The following is a 21,515-nucleotide window of genomic DNA, read 5'->3' on the forward strand; positions in this document are numbered from 1 at the left end:
AGATATGATAATAGGCATTTTGATGAGTCTGAACAATTTGATTATCTCTGGGTTTTGATGATTCAGAACTGGCTTCTTTTGATTTTTTTTGTAATCACTCAGGTCTTCTGTTCCAAATAAAATAGGAGCTATGTCCTCCACACAGAAACAGACTTGCTTACATAATGGGACTTCCTTTTTTTAACTTTCCAAATTTTCTTGGAAGGGTTCCCCAACCTCCACAGCAGATTTTGGGCAGCAGAGGGGAAAGGAAATCTATTCAGTTAGTAATCTTTTTTGACTGGTGGGTAGAAACACTTGGATACAATTCTATTTTCCTTCATTAATGGTTAAAACAGAGGCAAAATCAGTCAAGATGAATGTTCATGAATACAATTATTCTTTATTTGATCTGGCACTGATGAGTTTCCAAGATAAGGTTACAGTGATTTAAATACCTCTAATCCAGAAGAATCTAGCAACACATCTTTATTAAATGTATGTTTAGATTTCAAATAAAAATGAGCAGTATAAATTTATTCAGCATTATTAACCTTTGGGGTATTCAGAAACAGAATACATTTTCTTGTGGTTATTTTAAGTAGAGAGCATCCAATGGAATAAAACCCAATGATAGTTTCCCGAGCCACAGAAAAATCAACAGAATTATTGCCATATTTCCTCAGTCTTATCCAGTATTGCTTTTAAGTTAGTATTTTAAGACTTTCTATTGATGAGATTTCATCCCACATTCTGTTTATATGTGCGATTCAATCTAATTTTATATCGGTTGGCACATATTTAGGTTGCAAAAAAAGAGCATTAGGCAATCCTGCTCACTGTGTCCACCTTTGGATCTGGCTCTACTCTACATTAATTTGGCTCCAATTTTCCCTCTCTTACATCCCAAAGTGCCCTTCTTCTCTCAGAGATTTTTGGTGCAAAGGTTCTTAATAAATAAATAGTTATATTTAATTTGACTTAAGGGAGAAATTATGAGCTACATGAGTAGAGATTAATGACAAAGATATTTAGTATGAATACCTTTAAATGTAATTAAAATAAATTTGAATTTTTGTGCCAGTTGGATGCTCAGCATACCAAATTTAGCATTCACTGCAAACCATTCACATTCTCAGTGAGCAACATAGCTTCATTGACATACAAAAGTATATGCATATTCATGTCCCTAACCTATATATGTCTAACATCACCAGAAGCATTTCTTATATATTCCTCATAAATATAGCAATTAACCCATAAACCGTCTCAAATCCCAGCCTTTTCCATTTGTCATAGAATTTATCTAAAACAGCATATGCATAATAAATGTTATTTCACACACTCATTTTTTTTCCAAGCTTCAGAAGCAGATATGATGAGAACAAAAATATTACCCCCGTTTTTTAATATCATTGGCTACAAATCAGTTCATTCACAATCTTGTTTTACAAACAGTATATGAAAACGCAAGATAGAAGATCAAAGATAAAAAAAAAAACCTCTCAGAGGCGTTGAAAGGGTATTTTGGAGAAGGATGGGGGGAGCCAAACAGAAATTTTGAGATAAGTTTAAATATATGCAGTCCTTTTTACGTTGAGAGTCAGTTTGGTCTGGTGGTTAAGACATCGTGCTAGAAATCAGAAGACCATGAATTCTGCTCTCACCTTAAGCATGAAAACTGGGCTGAGAAACTTTGGGCCAGTCACTCTTTCTTACCGAGTAATGCAAGATTTGCATGTCAAGTCAAGTTGATTCCTGTTGCAATCAATGGATCACTCAATTGATCTGAAAAAAATTAGAGCCTGGTGGCCTAGCAGTTAAGCTAATGGACTTGTTGATCCAAAGGTTGGCAGTTCAACACCCAAGTACCATGTGATGGGATGAGCTCCTGTTCCTGCCCCAGCTCCTGCCAACCTAGCAGTCTGAAAACATCCACATGCAAATAAATAGGTGCCACTTCTATGAGAAGGTAAACAGCATTCTGTGCACCTTGGCATATTGTTATGCTGGCAACATGACAAGCATCTTCGGACAATGTTGGCTCCCTCAGCTAAGAAATAGAGATGAGCGTCATCTCTAGAGGCTAAAACATATAAGGAACGATTGCTGGAATTGAGTATGTCTATTCTAATGAAGAGAAGGACAAGGGGTGATAGCAGTGTTCCAATATCTCAGGGGCTGCACAAAGAAGAGGAGTCAAGCTATTCTCCAAAGCACCTGAAGACAGGACAAGAAGCAATGGATGGAAACTAACCAAAGAGGGAAGCAACCTAGAACTAAGGAGACATTTCCTGACTGTTAGAACAATTAACCAATGGAACAACCTGCCTTCAGAAGCTGTGAATGCTCCAACACTGGAAGTTTTTAAGAAGAGACTGGACAGCCATTTGTCTGAAATGGTAAAGGGTTTCCTCCCTGACCTGGGGGTTGGACTAGATGACCTCCAAGGTCCCTTCCAACTTTATTATTATTATTGTTGTTGTCATTATTGTTGTTATTATTATTATTATTATTACCCCCTAGAGTCAGACATAACTGGACAGGGGAAACCTTTACCTTTACCTTTGCATTTGCAGGAAAATACTAGGAAGGCAAAAAATTCAATTCTGTTTTTTTTTTTATTATTATTATTATTATTGATTTTTTACAATAACAATCCCTAGTGCTTAGCAAACAGTGTGTTATCTTAAAAACAATCAATAATTAATTTCTATAATTAATCAATATGTTAGTCAATGATATATTTCCTTGATCTTCTCTTCTTCCAGTAGTATCTCCTTTTATTTGCATTAAACAAATATAATTCTTAATATTTTTTAATACATACAAGTTTGAGTATAAACATTTTTCTAGTATTTTTATAATAACAATAACATCAACATATAACACCTTTTTAATCAGCTTATATATTCATTCACAATTTCTGGAGGCAGGCTGTTCCACTGATCAATTGTTCTCACTGTCAGGACATTTCTCCTTAAAAGAAAAAATAGTAGTAAAGTTGGAAGGGACCTTGGAGGTCATCTAGTCCAACCCCCTGCTCGGGCAGGAAACCCTACACCATTTCGGACAAATGGCTGTCCAGTCTCTTCTTAAAAACTTCCAGTGTTGGAGCATTTACTGCTTCTGGAGGCAAGCTGTTCCACTGATTAATTGTTATCACTGTCAGGAAGTTTCTCCTTAGTTCTAGGTTGCTTCTCTCCTTGATTAGTTTCCACCCGTTGCTTCTTGTCCTGCCTTCAGGTGCTTTGGAAAATAGCTTAATTCCCTCTTCTTTATGGCAGCCCCTGAGGTATTGGAATACTGCTATCATGTCCCCCCTTGTCCTTCTCTTCGTTAAACTAGACATACCCAATTTTAGCAACCGTTCCTTATATGTTTTAGCCTCCAGTCCCCTAATCATCTTTGTTGCTCTTCTCTGTACTCTTTCTAGAGTCTCAAAATCTTTTTTACATCATGGTGACCAAAACTGGATGCAGTATTCCAAGTGTGGCCTTACCAAGGCATTGAAGATGGTATTAATACTTCACGTGATCTTGAGTCTATCCCTCTGTTAATGGAGCCTAGCACTGTGTTGGCCTTTTTGGCAGCTGCAGCACACTGCTGGCTCATATTTAGGTGATTGTCTACTAGGACTCCGAGGTCCCTCTCACAGTTACTGCTATTGAGCATGGTGCCACCTATGCTGTACTTGTGCATTTGGTTTTTCTTGCCTAAATGTAGAACCTTGCTTTTGTCACCATTGAATTTCATTTTGTTAGTTAGTGCCCAGTGTTCAAGTCTGTCCAGATCCTTCTGTATCTTAAGCCTGTCTTCTGGAGTGTTGGCTATTCCTGCCCGCTTGGTGTTGTCTGCAAATTTGATGAGTTCCCCATCTATCCCTTCATCCAAATCGTTGATGAAGATGTTGAAGAGTACTGTGCCCAGAACAGAGCCCTGGGGCACCCCACTACACACTTCCCTCCATATAGATGCAGTTCCATTGAGGACCACTCGCTGAGTACGGCCGGTCAGCCAGCTACGGATCCATCTGGTGGTGGTTCTGTCTACCCCACATTTTTCTATCTTGTCAAGTAGTAGGTTGTGATCTACTTATATTTCAATTGTATTTATAAAAGTCATCTTATTAAGTCATTATATGTCCTGTTTTGAAGATTCTTATTTAAGCTTAATTTCCCCACTGTATTCAAACCGCTCTTAGCAGTCATAATTTTCTCAAAATTAATTACCTTTAAATGGCCAAACTTTTCATTCACATACACCATCCCAATATTTTTACATTTCATGTATTGTAAAAAGTATTATACTTCTTATATATCTTATCCCTCTTACTATAGGGCCCTTTATATCTAAATTTTATCTATTCTTTTAACCAGTAGTTGGATTCAGCCAGTTCACACCACTTCAGAACCAGTAGCTAATTTTTTGTTGCCCAGGCCCAGAATGGACTTCTGGAGGCAGCATCCACACAGAGGACCGGTTGTTCACATATTTGAATCCCACCCTGCTTTTAACCGCATTCAAACAAGTGTTTAATCATATAATACTCCACCTGGTAAGTCGAATCAAATCTCCTAAATCTGACTCTAGCTTTCTTCTTTTGCCAGGTTCCTTTCCAATTCAGTATGTTCAGCTTGCCAGGGGATTTTTCCTGTATTTTTGTAGATATTATTGGGGATAAAAAAGACAAATTAAGAAGGATATTTGTTTTTTGTCTCCCAAACTTTAATGATTTTCCTGACAGCTCTTTAATTCATTTTGTTAGATCTTCTTTCTTGCCTCAAGTTTGTTTTGAAATCCTGGAAGATAAAACATCTTTTTTATTTTCTTTGTTAAAAAATACAATTCTGCTTATATATTTACAAATATAAATAAATTGCTGCCAAAGTTTATCATATAGTGAAACAGAGAGAGAGAGAGAGAGAGAGAGAGAGAGAGAGAGAGAGAGAGAGAGAGAGAGAGAGAGAGAGAGAGAGAGAGAGAGAGAGAGTCAAATTCATCAAGCTGTAGATCAAAAATCAACAATAAAAAGCAAGTCCATGAACAAATAAGGATCCTATCCTTTATTCATTTGTCATACTCTGCCTTTCAAGTAAAGAAATTCATCTTTGTTCTTGCACCTGGAAGTTGCATTGTATTGTTTGCTGCTATGCCTAATCACAGAAGATAATCAGAGACAAGGAACAGCCTTACATAAATTCTTACAAGCTTTTTCATATTTTTTCTATCTAGGAAGTTTTCCACACTGGAAGAAGCAAGGCAGATCTATGTATGCCAATATCTCTCAGTAGAAATAAGGATCCTATCCTTTATTCATTTGTCATACTCTGCCTTTCAAGTAAAGAAATTCATCTTTGTTCTTGCATACAATGCCTCTAGAAAATATTTTTTATGTATAGGAATTTTCAAGCTGGATAAATATTTCCACCACAGCTATGTGAATCATAACATAATCAACATATGTCTGTTTTATGTTTTCCAAAAAGACATTTTCTAGGAGCCACTGAGTCAAAATCCAATGTCCTCTCTCTGTTCCACTGAATGAAGAAATTCCATCTGGAAAAACATCCAACTAGATTTCGTATTTCCTTTTCCTGGATAATACTTTTTCTATGTTATGCTGATAATAAATGGACCTATAAATGCCCTCCAAAGATACACTGTAAAAGGAGGGCAGTGTACCAAAGACTCAGCATAAATCTTGCTATACTAAGCGATCATGGAAGGCAGCAATATTGCCAGAGGTGAAAACTGGCTGCCCCGCATGAAGAATAATATGGACCCCTGAAGACATTTTATGACTAAGATGCATGGTGTGAGCAGTGAAAGTGGTTAGAAACAAATCATATCTAAATCCAGAAGAGTGGAAGAGAGACAAACAGTAAAATGTATTTACAAGATAATCAGGGGTTCTAAATTATGCTGATTATTGTTTGTAGTAATTTTGTGGGTCTCCTGCCATGCTACAGGTAAGCTCCAATAGACTTTTTCAGCAACCAATCTTTACTAATCTGCCTTCCAATGACAGATGGATATTTAGCCCAGCTATTGCTAAATGATCAGAAAGTTTTGATACATATATTTACCTCCCTAGACTTATTTCAATCTCATAGCGGTTGCATAGTGTTTTAAATTCAGCACCAACAGTGAAACCACTGATGCTTCTTACTATTTCTCCTTCTCTCTGTCAAACATAGACAACACAATGATTTACCTTAGACTAAGGATCTCCAAGGTAATATCCTTAAACCATACTACAGAGCCTTCCCTGGTGATTATCAGCCCTCCTGTCTCATTCTACATTTATAAAGTTACAATTTCTGGGTTTCAAAAATCCAGATCACTAGTGTTAAATACTCCGTTCGGTCGCAAATGATGACTCGACATGGCAAATTCAATAACTCTTTATTCTCTTCCAATGCAAACACAAACTGGAACAACAGGCTCGCAGGCCTCTCTTAAAGCGACCAGAGACCCGAACTGCAACATAACAAAGTAGCAGTCATTTTTGCGCCTTGCGCATGCACACAAGGCCGGCGCCACTCAGTCTGGTCCTGGGCAGCTTTTGGAATGCCTGGGACCATTGCAACATCTGGAGCCTGCTTTTGCAGGCTCAGGACACAACACCCCTCCCCCTTAGATGGAACATGTCTGTACACACACACGCATTATCCCTTGGGGAGAGTGTTATAAGGTTCCAAAAATCAAATGCATTGAATATGGAATACCCAAGGTTGCCTTCAAGCACAACCCCTTCAACCTGTTCCGGAATAAATGTATCCAAAATTAAATTAAAAAAAAATAAAACAAAATAATCTCTTAACCATCGGACCCCTTGGAACTTGACAGCAACTTCACAAATTCCCTAAGATATTTGGGTGGGCACTTGGCCTGCTGCAACCTCCTAGGGCCAGGAGAGATTTCCTGTCCCCCTTGCTCACCTACTTGGCGAGGCAGGCCAATTTGTGGTTGCCTTAAATTTTCCAGGGACCCCAGTGAGGTTGCCTGGCCGCCCTGCTCGCCTACCAGGCTAGGTAGGCCAGGGCTTTGCTGTCCCAAATACCCGGTTGACCTGCCCATCTGCTGGCTGGCTGGACCCTCTAAGCACAAGCCAGCATACCTTGTAAGAGTGGTAGTCCCCGGTTCCACAACGGACCCTTCTTGGGAGCACTGTCCCTTGAACCCAAGGCCAGCAGATGGAGAGTGCTGAGTATTGTGAGTGCCTCAGTACTCTGTGGCCCCCAAACACGTGCCCAAGGTGCCGGAATCAGGAGTCGCCTCCCTGGCTACCCCCTTGCTTGTTGACCTCCTTCTGGGAGCAATTGCGGAATTGTGCCATCGCCCCTGCAGGAGTTCTTGTTCTCTTGCAGTTTGTGAGTTGTGTGGATACCCCCGGTCAGTCTCCCTGTCTGGAGCATTATCTGTCATGTGTGAATAATGTGGATACCCCCGATGTAACTCCCTGTCTGGAGTATTTATGAATATGTGGGATGACCCCCTATCTTGTGACTTCCTGTTAGGAGCACTTACAGAACCTTGGGATGAATCCCGACTAGCCTCAGCATGGGCTAATGACAGCCTGTCAGGCCTCTGAAACTGGACCTCAGAATGCATATTACAGTCCTCCTCCCCCCCCCAGAGCAGAGCCAAGAGCGGAAGGGTGTCCAGTCTCCAATGCAGTTGGTCTATATGTCTGCGCAGAATGCAGCCGTCTCCCAAGGCAACTTCATAGGAAAGCAGTCCTGAGACCTTGCAGACCACAGCTGTGGCCCAGAGATGACCAGGCCCGTAGTTCTGTGCCCAAATCGGATCACCCACTTGAAGTGTCCTCAGTGCCCGCAGTTGTGACACCTGTGAAGCCACCCTGTCAGGGTGAAGCCTGTCCAGCTTAGTGATAAGGCGGCGACCCCAGCGGAGTTCAACAGGGCTCTTCCCTGTGGCAATGCATGGTGTGGTGCGGTGTGCAAGAAGGAAATCTGCTAACCTGTGATGCCAGTTACTGTAAGTCAGTTTCTTGAGGGCATCCTTGGTGGTTCGCACCATTCTTTCTGCCAGTCCATTTGATGAAGGGTGGAAAGGAGCTGATGTTGCGTGCTGGATCAGATTGGCCTGAAGAAAAGCCTGGAACTCAAAAGAGGTAAATTGGGGGGCCTTATCTGAAACCAGAACATCTGGAAGACCGTGTGAAGCAAAAATGCCTCTCAACACCTGGATTGTCTTGGCAGTAGTGGTGGAGGAAACAGGAACAACCTCTAGCCACTTGGAATGGCTATCACCAACAACCAGGAAGAATTGCCCCTGAAAGGGCCCAGCGTAATCTATATGCACCCTAGACCATGGGGATTGAGTTTCCTCCCACCTATGTACTGGTGCCTGAGGCATTTCAGGCCAAGACTGTTGGCACACTTGGCACCCATGCACCTGAGCCTCAATGGCTTTATCGAGTCCAGGCCACCAAAGATGGCTGCGCGCAAGCACTTTCATCCTGACTATTCCAGGATGTCCCTCATGCAGAAAGACCAAGACTCTAGACCTCAATGAGGCTGGGATCACTACCCTGCTACCCCATAACAGGCACACCCTTGAAAGTGGAAAACTCATGCTTCTTGTGCCAGAAACTTTGTAACTCAGTATCAGGGCACTTGTCAGGCCAACCTGACAACACCCATGTTAGCATGGGTGTAAGCATGTGATCAATGGCAGTTTCAGCAGCCACATCCCTAGCATTGAGGGGAGACTCAGGTAACTCCTGAATAGACAGAATATTAATGGCTGGAGCTGGATCTAGCTCTACTTGGTTCAGGGGTAATCTGCTCAGGCCATCTGCATGACCCATTTCTTTTCCTGGTTTGTGGACTAATGTGAAGTCATATGCTGACAGGAAAATGGACCCTCTCAGCATACGAGGAGAAATGATGTTTGTTTGTTAGTGGTAAGCAAACCCAGCAGAGGCTTATGGTCAGTGAAGACCGTGAAATGGTGGCCATATAAGAAATCATGAAATTTCTTAATGCCAGCCACTATGGCCAAGGCTTCTCTGTCAATTTGAGCGTAATTTCGCTCAGCAGAAGACAAAATCCTTGAATAATAGGCCACAGGGACCTGTGTTCCATCAGCCTTCAGATGGCTAAGTACAGCTCCCACCCCATAAGGAGATGCATCGCAGGCAATGCAAACAGGCAGTTGCTCATTGAAATGTGCTAACACAGGATTAGACGTGAGCAAGGCCTTAACCTCATTGAAACTGTTTTCATGGACTTTAGTCCACTGCCACCGAGCCTGCTTGTCTAAGAGCCTGTGTAATGGCTCTGCCATAGCAGCCTTATGTGGGAGAAAAGCATGGTAAAAATTTAATAGCCCCAAGAAGGCTTGTAGTTCACTCTTAAATTTAGGGCTTGGGGCCTGCTGGATGGCTTGCAATTTAATTTCAGCAAGGTGAATGCCTTGAGCATCTATTCTGAATCCTAAGAAATCAGTAGAAGTGACTCCTATCTTCTTTAGTTTAAGGCCTGCTTTTCGAAAACGAAGCAAGACAGCCCTTAATCTCTGCTAAATTTTTGAGATGAATCCCCAGCAATGAGGACATCATCAAAATAGGGGCAGACCCCAGGAATACCTCGAAGTGTGCTCTCCATGAAACTTTGGAATATGCCAGGAGCTACATTTACCCCAAATTGCAGTCTCTTGACCTTGAATGCCCCTCTGTGAGTTACAATAGTTTGGGCCTCTGCAGCTGCCTCATCAACAGGTAGCTGTTGATAGGCCTGTGCCAGGTCAAGCTTCACAAAAATGTGCCCCCCCCTTGAGGGATGCCAGAATGTGACTTACCACAGGCACTGGATAAGTGTGCTGTTGCAGCGCCTTATTCAGTGTGTATTTATAGTCTGCACATATATGTATGTATATCCCCATTAACCTTTAGAGGCATTACTACTGGGGTTTCCCATGGACTTGAATCTACAGGTTCTAGAATGCTCTGCTGAAGCAATTTGTCCAGCTCAGCATCAATCTTGTCTTTGAGGGCAAAAAGTACCCTCCTCGGCTTAACCCTGATGGGCGTGATGTTTGGGTCTAACCTAGGTGAGATGGGGGCCCCTTGTAGGATCCTAACTTTGAACTAAACACATCTGCAAATTCCTTGCAGACTTCTGCAAAGCCGAACGTTTGCAAATTGTGCAGCCCAGTGACCTGGATTCCCAGGGCCTCGAACCAATCAAGTCCAATTAGACTCGTGCATTCACCCACAACAACCACCACATCTAAAGGACCTTCAAAATCCTTATGTTGTACTCTAAGGGTGGCCTCCCCCTTAACACTCACCATAGAATCTGAAAATCTGTGAGTATTAGGTTGGATAGCCTGAGTTTAACTCGAAGGCCACTACTACTGCATATCTTTTTGAATGTATTAATAGAAATGATGGAGAGAGTGGACCCAGTGTCCAACTCCATTGATAAGGGAACCCCTTGCAGCCTTACATTAAGAGATAGCTTTTTTTAAGGGGCTTGTGTGTCCCTGTCCTTAGAATACTCCTGTGCGAAGCACAGAAGCCCACCCTATGTTGGCTGGGGACCCTGGTACCTTTCAGATGCAATTCTTCATGCGGTTGTACCTTCTGGCGACCCAAACAGATGGATGCGATGTGGCCTTGCCTGCCACATGCTCTGCAGATGGCGGAGCGGAATCTGCACTCAGCTCTCTTGTAGTGTCCTCCGCACCCGAGGCATTGAAGAGATGCTGGGACCTTGTCCGGACGTTCCTTCATTCTCCTTCCAGCTGGCTGGTGAAGTCTATCCACCTCTTCTTCAGGATCCATTTCCAATTCTTCTCTAGTGTCCTCTTGGTGGACGGTGGCTGAATCTGGAGGGCTCTTGGTGGGCCGAATAGTCTTTACAGCCCTGCCTGCTGCTTCCTCTGCTGTAACCTCTCATAGAGCATCTTGGAAAGAGACATCTTCTTTGGCAAACATTTTCTGCTGTAAGTCTCTGATTCTTAAGCTGCACACAAAGCGATCTCGCAGCCTTTCTTCCAAATCTTTAAACTCACATGGTCTGGCTGCTTGCCTTAAGGCTGCAATAAAATCCATAGCAGATTCACCTGGCCTCTGGTCTCTCTGCTCGAACGCGTGTCTCCAAGCAATAACAGATAACTTTGGCTGGAAGTGTTTAGCAATTTCTTCAAATCAGTATACGTTATTGACTCTAGAGGTGCAGGGGCCACCAGATTCTCTGCAATTTCACAAGCTTCCTGCCCACAAACACACAAAAGCATTGCAGCTTTCAAGCCATCCTCTCTAATTTGATTTACTCTAAAGTAATTCTCCACCCTTGCAATGTAGGAGTTCCATCTCTCTGGGTGTGAAACATCAAAATCGGACAAACAACCAATCTTCACCATCATACCTTTGCTACTTTCACCACTCGCTCCTCTGCAAACTTGGGTTGAGGAAAGGGTCTTCTAGCCGAGCTCACCCTCCAATGACACTGTACTGGCAGGATGGGACACTGATTCAGATGCCGTCTTCCTTCTTCAGGACTTCCTTGGTGAGTGTTTAAATTCTTCTAGTTAGTTTCCAAAGGATCCCACCTTCGTCGCCAGTGTTAAATACTCCATTCAGTCACGAATGATGACTCGATATGGCGAATTCAATAACTCTTTATTCTCTTCCAATGCAAACACAAACTGGAACAACAGGCTCGCAGGCCTCTCTTAAAGCGACCAGAGACCCGGACTGCAACATAACAAAGTAGCAGTCGTTTTCGCGTCTTGCGCATGTGCACAAGGCCAGCGCCACTCAGTCTGGTCCCGGGCAGCTTTTGGAACACCCAGGACCATTGCAATGTCCCGAGCCTGCTTTTGCAGGCTCAGGACACAACAATTAGGTGACAGGAAAAAGACACAGAAAACTCAGTTTTCTGCCAATTAATACTTTCAGATTCATAATAGGTAGGCTCCTTCACAACTATGTCTGTAAATATTTAAAAATAAGCTGATGGTTAATAGGAGTTTATCACGGAGTAAGCAAACTCTTTTGCTTTCCTTCAAATTATGCTTTGTATCACTGGCATTATTTGTAAGCTTCCTCCCCCCCCCACCCCCCCTGGCAGCCATTTTTCTTTTCTTCCTTCAGTTTGAAGGCCTGTGCCCTGGATAATGCTGATTTTGAGAACAAAAACCTTACCTTTTCCTTCAGGGTATTACAACAACTGAACTGTTCATAATTGATAGGTGGTAGAATTTCTATAACACATAGCAGATGGCAGAATTAATTAGGCATTGATAATATCACACAGTTATTTTAGTTCAAGATTATTTACATCTTCTAAACACAGTCTTTAAGCTTTACTCAGCTAATCTGGTATTATCAAAGCATGCATATATCCTAGGGCAAGAAGTCGGAATGAATGAAAACATGCCTGGATTTTATTCTCTGTCAACATGACTGAAAGGACAATGGCTTGGGTATGAAGACTGGCATAACCAGTCAAATTTCAAAGAAGGAAATTTCTTAGCAGGCAATGAAAGAACATATAGTCCGATCTTAATATATGAATGAACCACAAAGATTTTTGTACTAAAATGTAAAAAGAACACACACAATGCTTCAAAGAGAAGAAAGCTTCATGTTTCCAGAGAAGTGCATTTGTATGAATTCCGCCACTAAAAGTAGTATGCTTTTTGCCTCTCTTTTTTTTCTTTTGTTTTTAAAGTTTGGTCAGTTTTTTTAAAAAAAAATAGCTGCTCATTTGGCTTCACTCTCATTCACGTGCAGACTTAAAAACAAAAGGTTCTGCTCCACATGTATCTTGGAAAGTCCTTATTTAAATTGTAACATTTAAGTATTTTCAGTTGTTCAGGAGGGAGTCAATTGTTTATTATGAGAAAAACAAATCTACTGTATGTCTGTCCAGATGTTTTTGTTTAGTGAGTATTATGCTTCCCCAGCCAATGCATCCACATGAAGGTCACAAAAAACAACTACCAACTGGGAAGCATCTTTATATGACCTATTCATATTTACTTGTGTAGCATAACTTGCTTCTTGTCACTCAAGCTTTCAAACCACATTAATAAAAGCTGAATCCCAACTGCCTGCCAGAGTTCTTCATGTCTTTAGCTAAGGGTTTGTGGGGAGAGACTCATATACAAAGGAAAGGGAACCATCTTATGTAGCTGCTTAATAAAAGCAAAACAAAACAAAACTCAAGGCCAAATAAAATTTATGTCAGCATAACTAGTTTTCAGGCCCTGTTGATGAACTTGGAAACTTTTCATGCTGAAAGAACAAGAAAGGGAGGATATAAATGGAAATATTTTTTCCCCAAATTATATAAAAGGCTAATTGGGATGGCATGAAGTTATATTACCTGTTTTTATCATAGCTTTGTATGTTCCAGTCAAGCTATTATCTAGAAATTGCCGTAAGAAACTAGTTTGCAATGCTAAATTAAATCTGTTGGAGGCAGCTCTCTGTCTGAAAAGGCTATTGTAGAAGCCTGTGTTCACTGACATTCATTCATTCATTCATTTATCAAATTTTAAAGCCATCCATGTCCCTCCCAGAGGGACTCTGGGCTGTGTACAGATCAAATTATTGTAAAAAGATAAGGAATGGAGAAACATTACAAGAATATAGACACATCCATTCAACAGTTCATATAAGCATGATCTACATGATATCCAGCTAGCAATAATTCTCAGAAGACAAGTTTTTTGCATGGTGGATAAATTAACAGTTGAATGATCAGATAATTACATGTTTAAACTATATCCCTTTGTAATGGTATGTTGAAAAGACTTTGGGAGACAGGGCCTGCCTAGGGAATGGTCAGATAAAAGAGAGAATAGCCTATGTCTTGATAAGAAGGCATGGTAAGAAACTCAGAACAGACCTTTCCTAAGTTCTCAGGTTGTAGAAATGACAGTGGAAGATTTGTACTTTCAGACTTGCAAGATTCCATTAATATAGCTGTACAATAAAGTAGAATTAGCTATTCTGTTTATGTTTCCTGTCTGGTGTACCAGGTAAAGCTGACCCCCATTAATCTGAAGATTGTAAATTTCAGATTAAAGGATATATCTTATTGCATCCTTCAGTTGTTAGAACAGCAGATTATCATCATGAAAGCAGGAAGCTGTCCAGCTGAATGCTGATTTGGTGTTAGGGTTGTGTGATAGTCCACATAAGAAGCACAACCAGAGGAACTAGCTCTATATTTATGGTAATGTTATAGTAACAGAATCTTCAGGTGTTAAAAAACCCGCACTTCTCTCATTTTAGTCTCCTCTAAATTAGAGAAGGTCCCTTCTGAAATGCTTTTATTACTCTTCCTCCTTTGGACTCAAATTATGTTTATCAGACTGTTGTCTAGGGCTGCAATTCTTCCTCTCATTTCTCTTCTGCATACCATTATACTGGGTGTAATCTTTTTATATGCTGCTGTAAGAAAAGCAGAGACTGTGCAATTTTCTGAATGGGATGCTTCAATTTGATTGCCTGCACTCATCAGATATTGGTTTTGCTAACCTAAATGGCTTTTCCCAATTATATGATCTTAACAATATTATATGACATAATTGTGTTTAATTGTGTTAAAGCAGAATGAGACCATAGTACAGGGGTCCCTAACCTCTGGGCTGTAGCCCACTAGTGGGCAGTGAGCTATTTGCAACCAGTCTGCAGAAACAGTGGGCAAACATGCACACACGTATCCCCACTTGTGTGAGCATTGGGCAAGCATGGGCATGCATGCTCCATTTGCGTGAGTGGCAGGCGCACATGCATGCCACTCATGAAAATGGAGTAGTGTGTGTACTTGTCAGCCACTTGCATGGAAACATCCTCTCCCCCCCCCCCCCCGGTTCCCAAAGCCAGAAAGGTTAGGGAACTCTGCTAGAGTGTACATCAATGCTTTGATATGTAGTGGGAAAGAATCTGTGACAATGCAGAGGAATTAGATTGTTTTTTTATGTAACTTCAGTGCCTAGGTTATGGATAACAATCCAGTTTTAGGCAGAATAATTGCTGTTACAGATATTCCTTGTTCATTGACCACAATTTGCACAGGCATCTTGATCATTAACTGAAGCATTGCTAGGTGACACTGCAATTGTGCTTATTAGTTTACTTCAGCTTTCCTTTGCTTTAATGGAACTGTGAACGTTGTGAATGTGAGGATTCATCATAAAGTTACTTTTTCATCATGGAAAAATGTGAACAGTTGCTAAACAAGGCAGTCACGAAACAAGGACTACTTGTAGAGAATTTCATATCTATAGTTAACAACTATGAACAACACAGCTACTTTTAGCAATGGATAAAAGCAGTATTACAATTACCTCATCTATAAATCCTCATGATTTTTGAAAATCACGTGGGAAAAAAGGGCCAACCTTGCCATCCATTTTAAAGTTCCTCTCTTCTCAGCACAACTAACTTGTTTAGAGTAACAGTAATATCATACCAAAAATGTCTACTTCTGCTTCAGATTGTTGTGCAATTCACACTCAGTTACCTATCAGCACAAGGAACCTGGCCAAATCAGAAAATTTCTTTAAGAAACAACATAAGCCACAATCTTTCATTATTGACTGCTAATAGCTGTTTTGCATTTAAATTAACCAAGAGGGTAACTGTTAAATAATTTATGAATGATATTGGTGCTTTTTTTGTTTGTTTAATAAAAGCCGGCGCAGCAGGATTTTGCATTTCTCCATTGCATTTTGAAAGGTAACTTTATTTCTGCATTAAAAAATCTACCATCACCACCAATCAAATAAAAATATTGTTTCAGATAACTAAGCCTCTTTTCTGATCAAGGTGCATTTCTCTTCATGTCAGTCTGCTTCTGTGAATCGTTGCTTTGTTAAATTCCAGTAAAAGCATTTCCAACATAAGGTTTGATCACATGTACAAATATAGCCCAGAATTTCCCTAATTACATGAGTTGTTGATAGCAATTGAGCTTAAAAAGGTAATTAGTATATTTTTTCTAGAAAGCTAAACAGCAAAAGTAAACATGCTAATGTTAAAATATGGCTTTTAATATTATGCAATCAAATCTTGATCTAAAATTGATTCCACTCAATTGCTCATGGACTTTTAAATAGAATGTATCTGATTACATCAAGATATGATGAAGACTGGGATAATTTCAAGGAACATCTTAGCATTTGGTGAAAAATGAAAAATATGGTAGGTATGGACACATAGATAGCACAATATACAAATGTGTAAGTGACTTTCTACATGGGGAACCATCATTGGGTTTGCTATTGCTTCCTTTTTGGCATTTAATTCAGAAACTCTGGGGGTAACAACCATTGTTTTTGCTGTACAAATTCAGTAGAAAGAGATATTGGGTATGAGTCAAACCACCAAGTTCATCTCTTATATTTTACTGCATTGCCTGATTTTTTTTTCTGTATTGACGAAGAAGTCTAATAATCCTTATTAACATTCTCTGCTTTGCATGACTCTGTCTGATATTTGGCAAGGATGTTACATAAAATTAGAGCTACAATCTCAGCAATATTATTGGTTCTTTCCCAAGTTAGCAAACTTCTTTACATAAATTAAAGCTTTCTTAAAACAAAAGCATCCCTAATGGGAATAGAATAGAAATCCTAAATTAAATAGAATTGAATGGTAGAAATCTTAAATTAAAATGAACTCTATTCATGGAAAGGAAATTAGCAGTGAAGAAAAGCTTTTTAATGAAGACGTAGTAGCTCTCTATAAAAGCCCACAAAGATGTTATTTAACCTGAAGTGGTATTGTCTAAGGAAGACCTTCTTGTATGCCTTTTTTCCTATAAGACTGAGTCAACTCTGAATCACATCTCAGACCTAGAACGGAGATATGTAGCATCTACAATATTTTAAAATTACTGTCATAGGCCAAATTAATTGAGACTCACTGAATAAGTTTGAGTAAAGATACTGTGAGTCATATTAGTTCTTGCACTTTGAAAAAATGGATTAGTGCCAGCTAAATTAATACATTTTAAAGGGTTGGGATATTTAATAACCTCCCTGACAGATATGTTTCTTATATATTAGTAGGGCAAATGTTAACTTACTTAAATGAGCAAATGATAGCCATAACCAAAAGGTCCATCAAGATAAAATATATGATTACTACTTTCTTTAATACTGGATGATTTATTATGCCATGACACTGAATCAATTGCTTGTTTCTTTTGTAATTTGATAAAGCAAGCATTATTTAGTTGGTCTTCTCCAAATTCAATAATAATACAAATGTCATCTTGAACTTAAATTCATGTTAACCATTTGTTGTAAAAGTGCTCTTAGTAAAGGGGAATAACTGGTCCCCATGTGTGTTAGTCTTCTCTAGCACCCACTAAATGTGATGAACTAAAGCCATTTTGGTCTAGTGTTTAAGGCAACAGGTTAGAAACTAGGAGATAGTGAATTCTAGTCCTGTCTTAGGCATGAAAGCTGGCTGGGTGACTTTGGGCCTGACATTCATTCTCAGCCTAACTCATCTCACCTTGCTGTGGCAAAAATAGGAGGAGGGAGACTTAGGTATGTTTCCACCTTGAGTTATTTATAAAAATACTAAAGGTGGGATATAAATAAATAAAATAAACAATCTATGATTTTTATCATATGTAATCAGTCAGAAACAGCGGGCTTACAAAAGGTGTCCTTAGATTCCCAGGTCCATGACATTCTTGTGTTCCCTTACTATGTGGGTGAGCTAATTTTATAAGTAGGCAGGTACTTTTGTCAGTGGATACCGACTCCCCATACCCTGGATATTTATGACTTCACCTGCAGTCCAACTAGGAACAGTGGGCGATGTATAAAGAAAAGATATTACATGTTTATTCAAGCTTCTGCAAAGTCTTTAATAGGGGGGTTAGAAATGATAATAAAAGAGTGATCTTGCAATCTCTGGCTTACCATAAAAAAAAGAAGCAAAGTGAAGATCCCAAAATCTCATAGCTGTTTTTCTGTCTTCCTTTGGATCTCATGATGGCATTATTGTTTTCAGTTGTACTGTACTTATTTTTGAGATCTAATCTATCCAGGATCATTTGGGAGTTGAGTGGCCTTTAAATCCATTATAGTAAATAGTCTTCAATAGCTGTCAAATCTAAATGCCCATAGGGAAAATTACAGTTGTTTTATCTTTTTAAAAAACTGTTTGCAATGTAAAACTAAAAAAAAAAAGTGAATGAGGTAGAAAGGATGGGGAATTGCTTCCATGCCTCCAATTATGGTAGATTACAATTGTATTGTGGCCAATTGTCCTCATTGTTTGAAACTGCTGAGAACTGTAGTTTAGCAGTGTCTAGAACAGTATTTCTCAACTTTGGCAACTTGTCTGAAAGTCAATTTCCAGAATCCCCCAATCAGCTTGCTGAGGGTTGAAGTCCACAAATCTCAAAGGTACTAAGATTGAAAAATGCTGATCTAGAGGATTAAAGTTCCCTACCACTGCTTGAAAGAATAAATAAAATAAACCAGATCTGTTATAACAAAATCATAATGAACTGTAGAAGGGCGTGTATGCCTTGTACCGTAAGAGATACAGTGGCTAGAATGCAGTATTACAGGCTAATTCTGCCAACTGCCAACAGTTTGATCCTGAGCGGCTCAAGGTTGAGTCAGCCTTCCATCCTTCTGAGGTCAGTAAAATGAGGATCCAGATTGTTAGGGGCAATATACTGACACTGTAAAACACTTACAAAGGGTTGTGCAACACTATGAAGCAGTATATATCTAAGTGCTATTGTTATTGCTATCTTGCAACTTTTTATAGACTTGGAATTTAAGTAATGCTTTTGGCACGTGTATAAGTATGAAAGTGTAAGTGTCATATGGGTTTCCTGTTGGCTCTTGGGTTCCTTTCTCCTTTTATTCAAACCACCTGACATAAAGAGCATTTCTTCAGCACTTATTTTCTATTTCAAAGACACATTCTTGGTAAAGCTAGCAAAATCACTTATGAGTAGAAATGTCAAGCGTGGACAATCCCACTACTTTCTTCTAATATGTGGAACAGGCATTTGAGAGTCTAAATTGAACAACTCACTTTATTTATTTGTACCCAACTCATATTATTTTTACAAGTGAGTGACGATGCCAGACATATCCAATATACCTTACTCCTTCTATTTTTCTTGCAACAATCCTGTGAAGTGAGTTGGGCTGTGAGAGTGTGGCCCAAGAACACTCTATAGCTTTCATGGCTAAGGTGGCATTAGAACTCACAATCTCCAGTTTTATAGCCTGAGGTCTTAACCAGAAGACCAAATGCTGCATTTTGGATTTTCATCAAGCAAAATTATCTAGAGGTGTATAATAACTGAGAATCTATCCTGCCTTCATTATATCATGATGGTAGAAGAATGTACTGTTTGGTGATAATAGAGAACAGAATGGAAGATAGGGTTGTAGTCTATGAACATGTACATGTTACACCTGGACTTTTCCTTTTTTCTTTCAGTTATAATTGCTGGAATACCATGGAAAGCTAAAATATGCTATAGGATATAACACAATGATGATATAGGCCTCTTGAATTTGAATAAAAATGGTTGAGTAAGGATTCTAAGTGGGAACATTTACAAAAAAAAGCCTTCTAAATCCTTTTTAAAACAATTCTTCCCAAATTGGGAGTCTGCTGTCCATTCGCAACAGGCTTTTGTGGTTTTGTGAAACAAGCCAAGTTTTTATCAAGCTCAAGATTTGTCTTGACTTGTACTAGTTTGTATTGTGCTTGGACATTTATATAGCTTTTTTTCTTTTTAAAAATAAGAACGATACAAAAATATTTTGCATGGGGAGAAAGGTACTGCATTAATCCAAAGGTTTGGTTTTCACTATCCATCTATTTCTATACTGTTCATATTACCTAGTATAGTATACTACTAGTACAGACAGTTCTCGACTTACTATCATTGATTTATAGTGACCAGGTGAAGTTACACAGCATTGAAAAAAGTGAGTTTTGACCGTTTTTCATACTCATGACCTTTCTAGCATCCTCAGACATGTGGTCCAAAATTGAGTACTTGGCAACCGGCATATATTTACGACAGTTGCACTGTCCTGGGATCATGTGATTACCATTTATAACCTTCCTTCAATGGGGAAACCAGGTTTGCATAATGACTACATGATTCACTTAACTGCAGCTTAACTGTGGCAAAAAGGTTGCAAAATGGGGCAAAGCTCACTTAACAACTGCCTTGCTTAGCAACGATAACTCTGAGCTCAACTGTGGTCATAAGTCAAGGACTACCTGTATACTATCCATACTGCTGTCTTTTTGATAGAATGGAAAAGTTAGCATCCTATGGACCACTTACACTTGTATATATTTGAGAATACTCTTGCAGCCAGATTTGTTTACTTCAAGAAAACTAAAAATATTTCCTTCCTCAATCTGCATGTGTGAACCCTAATTTCCTGTACCAATACAAAACACATTTAATTGCATCCTTACATTCATAGGATTGAGTTGTTTTCTTTTTCATCTTTCCTCTTTAGTTAGAAATAATGTGTGCTATGCAAGAGCAACAAATAGCAAAGAAGACATTTTTGTGTTTTCATTTTTAATGTAAAGCAGAGGCCCCCAACCTTTTGGGCACCAGGGACTGGTTCTGTGGAGAAAGATTTTTTTGTGGAGCAGAGGGGGCATCATTTTGTGTTCTGCCTGCATCCTGCAGATGGGGCTTCACTTGTTTGCGCAGCCCAGTTGCTGGCATGCTGCAGCCCGGTACCGGTCTACAGACTGGGGCTTGGGGACCCCTGATGTAAAGGATTATTTTGTATTCATATATTGTATGAAAAAAAGATAAGATCATAGCTTGATAGCTCCTCTTAGTTTCGCTGAGCGTCCCCTAGGATTGTTTTTAATTTCTGTATCCTGGGGAGTGACCACTTTCTTTTCTATAAGTTTCCATTTCAAACTACAGTTTTCACTGAGCAATTCATCCTCCTCTTCTAACAAGTCTGTTGTTGCTCTCCTGATCTTCTGCCTTACACTGAGGTTGAACTTTTCTGAAATGTCTATCCCATGCAGAAACCTTTTGACAATACGATCTTCTAAAGAATGGAAAGTAATTGCTACAAGTCTTCCCCCAGGTTTCAGAAAATGTTCAGCTGCCTTTAAACCTTCATAGAGTTCGTGTAGCTCATTGTTGACAAATATGCGCAAGGCTTGAAAAGTTTTGGTAGCTATATGTGCTGGTCTTGAAAGTTTGTCTTTTCGAGCATACAAAATGGTTTCTGGAAAAGCATCTATTTAAAAAAAGAAAAAGAAACAATAAAAATGAAAATATTTTGGCATTCAAACACTTCTGAATAAATTTACAATCGTTTTAACAGTCAACTATAGTAAATATCTGGAAATTGATGCCATTTTAATATTGGCTCTCGAAATTTTAACAAGCTAGTGATAATGTCTCTGAATGTCTAGGTTATCCAAACTCAATCTCATTTCTGGTAAGTGTTGACATTATGCTGGTTCAAGTTGGCAAGTTGTAAAGAAATAT

General features: G+C 39.5%; 1 protein-coding gene across 3 annotated transcripts in view; it reads right to left on the reverse strand.

Moving 5' to 3' along the window:
* Positions 1-20,556: 20,556 nt before the first annotated feature.
* METTL15 (methyltransferase like 15) overlaps positions 20,557-21,515 on the reverse strand; it is a 78,672-nt gene continuing 77,713 nt past the window's right edge. For all 3 annotated transcript variants that reach the window (XM_039367101.1, XM_039367100.1, XM_039367102.1), the window contains exon 6: positions 20,557-21,261. In XM_039367101.1, the coding sequence (XP_039223035.1) occupies positions 20,822-21,261 (440 nt within the window). In that variant the 3' untranslated portion in view covers positions 20,557-20,821. The remainder of the gene's footprint in view (positions 21,262-21,515) is intronic.

This window comes from Crotalus tigris, unplaced genomic scaffold, assembly GCF_016545835.1.
Source record: "Crotalus tigris isolate CLP2741 ecotype Arizona unplaced genomic scaffold, ASM1654583v1 scf7180000020579.960993, whole genome shotgun sequence".
NCBI classification, from domain to species: Eukaryota; Metazoa; Chordata; class Lepidosauria; order Squamata; family Viperidae; genus Crotalus; species Crotalus tigris.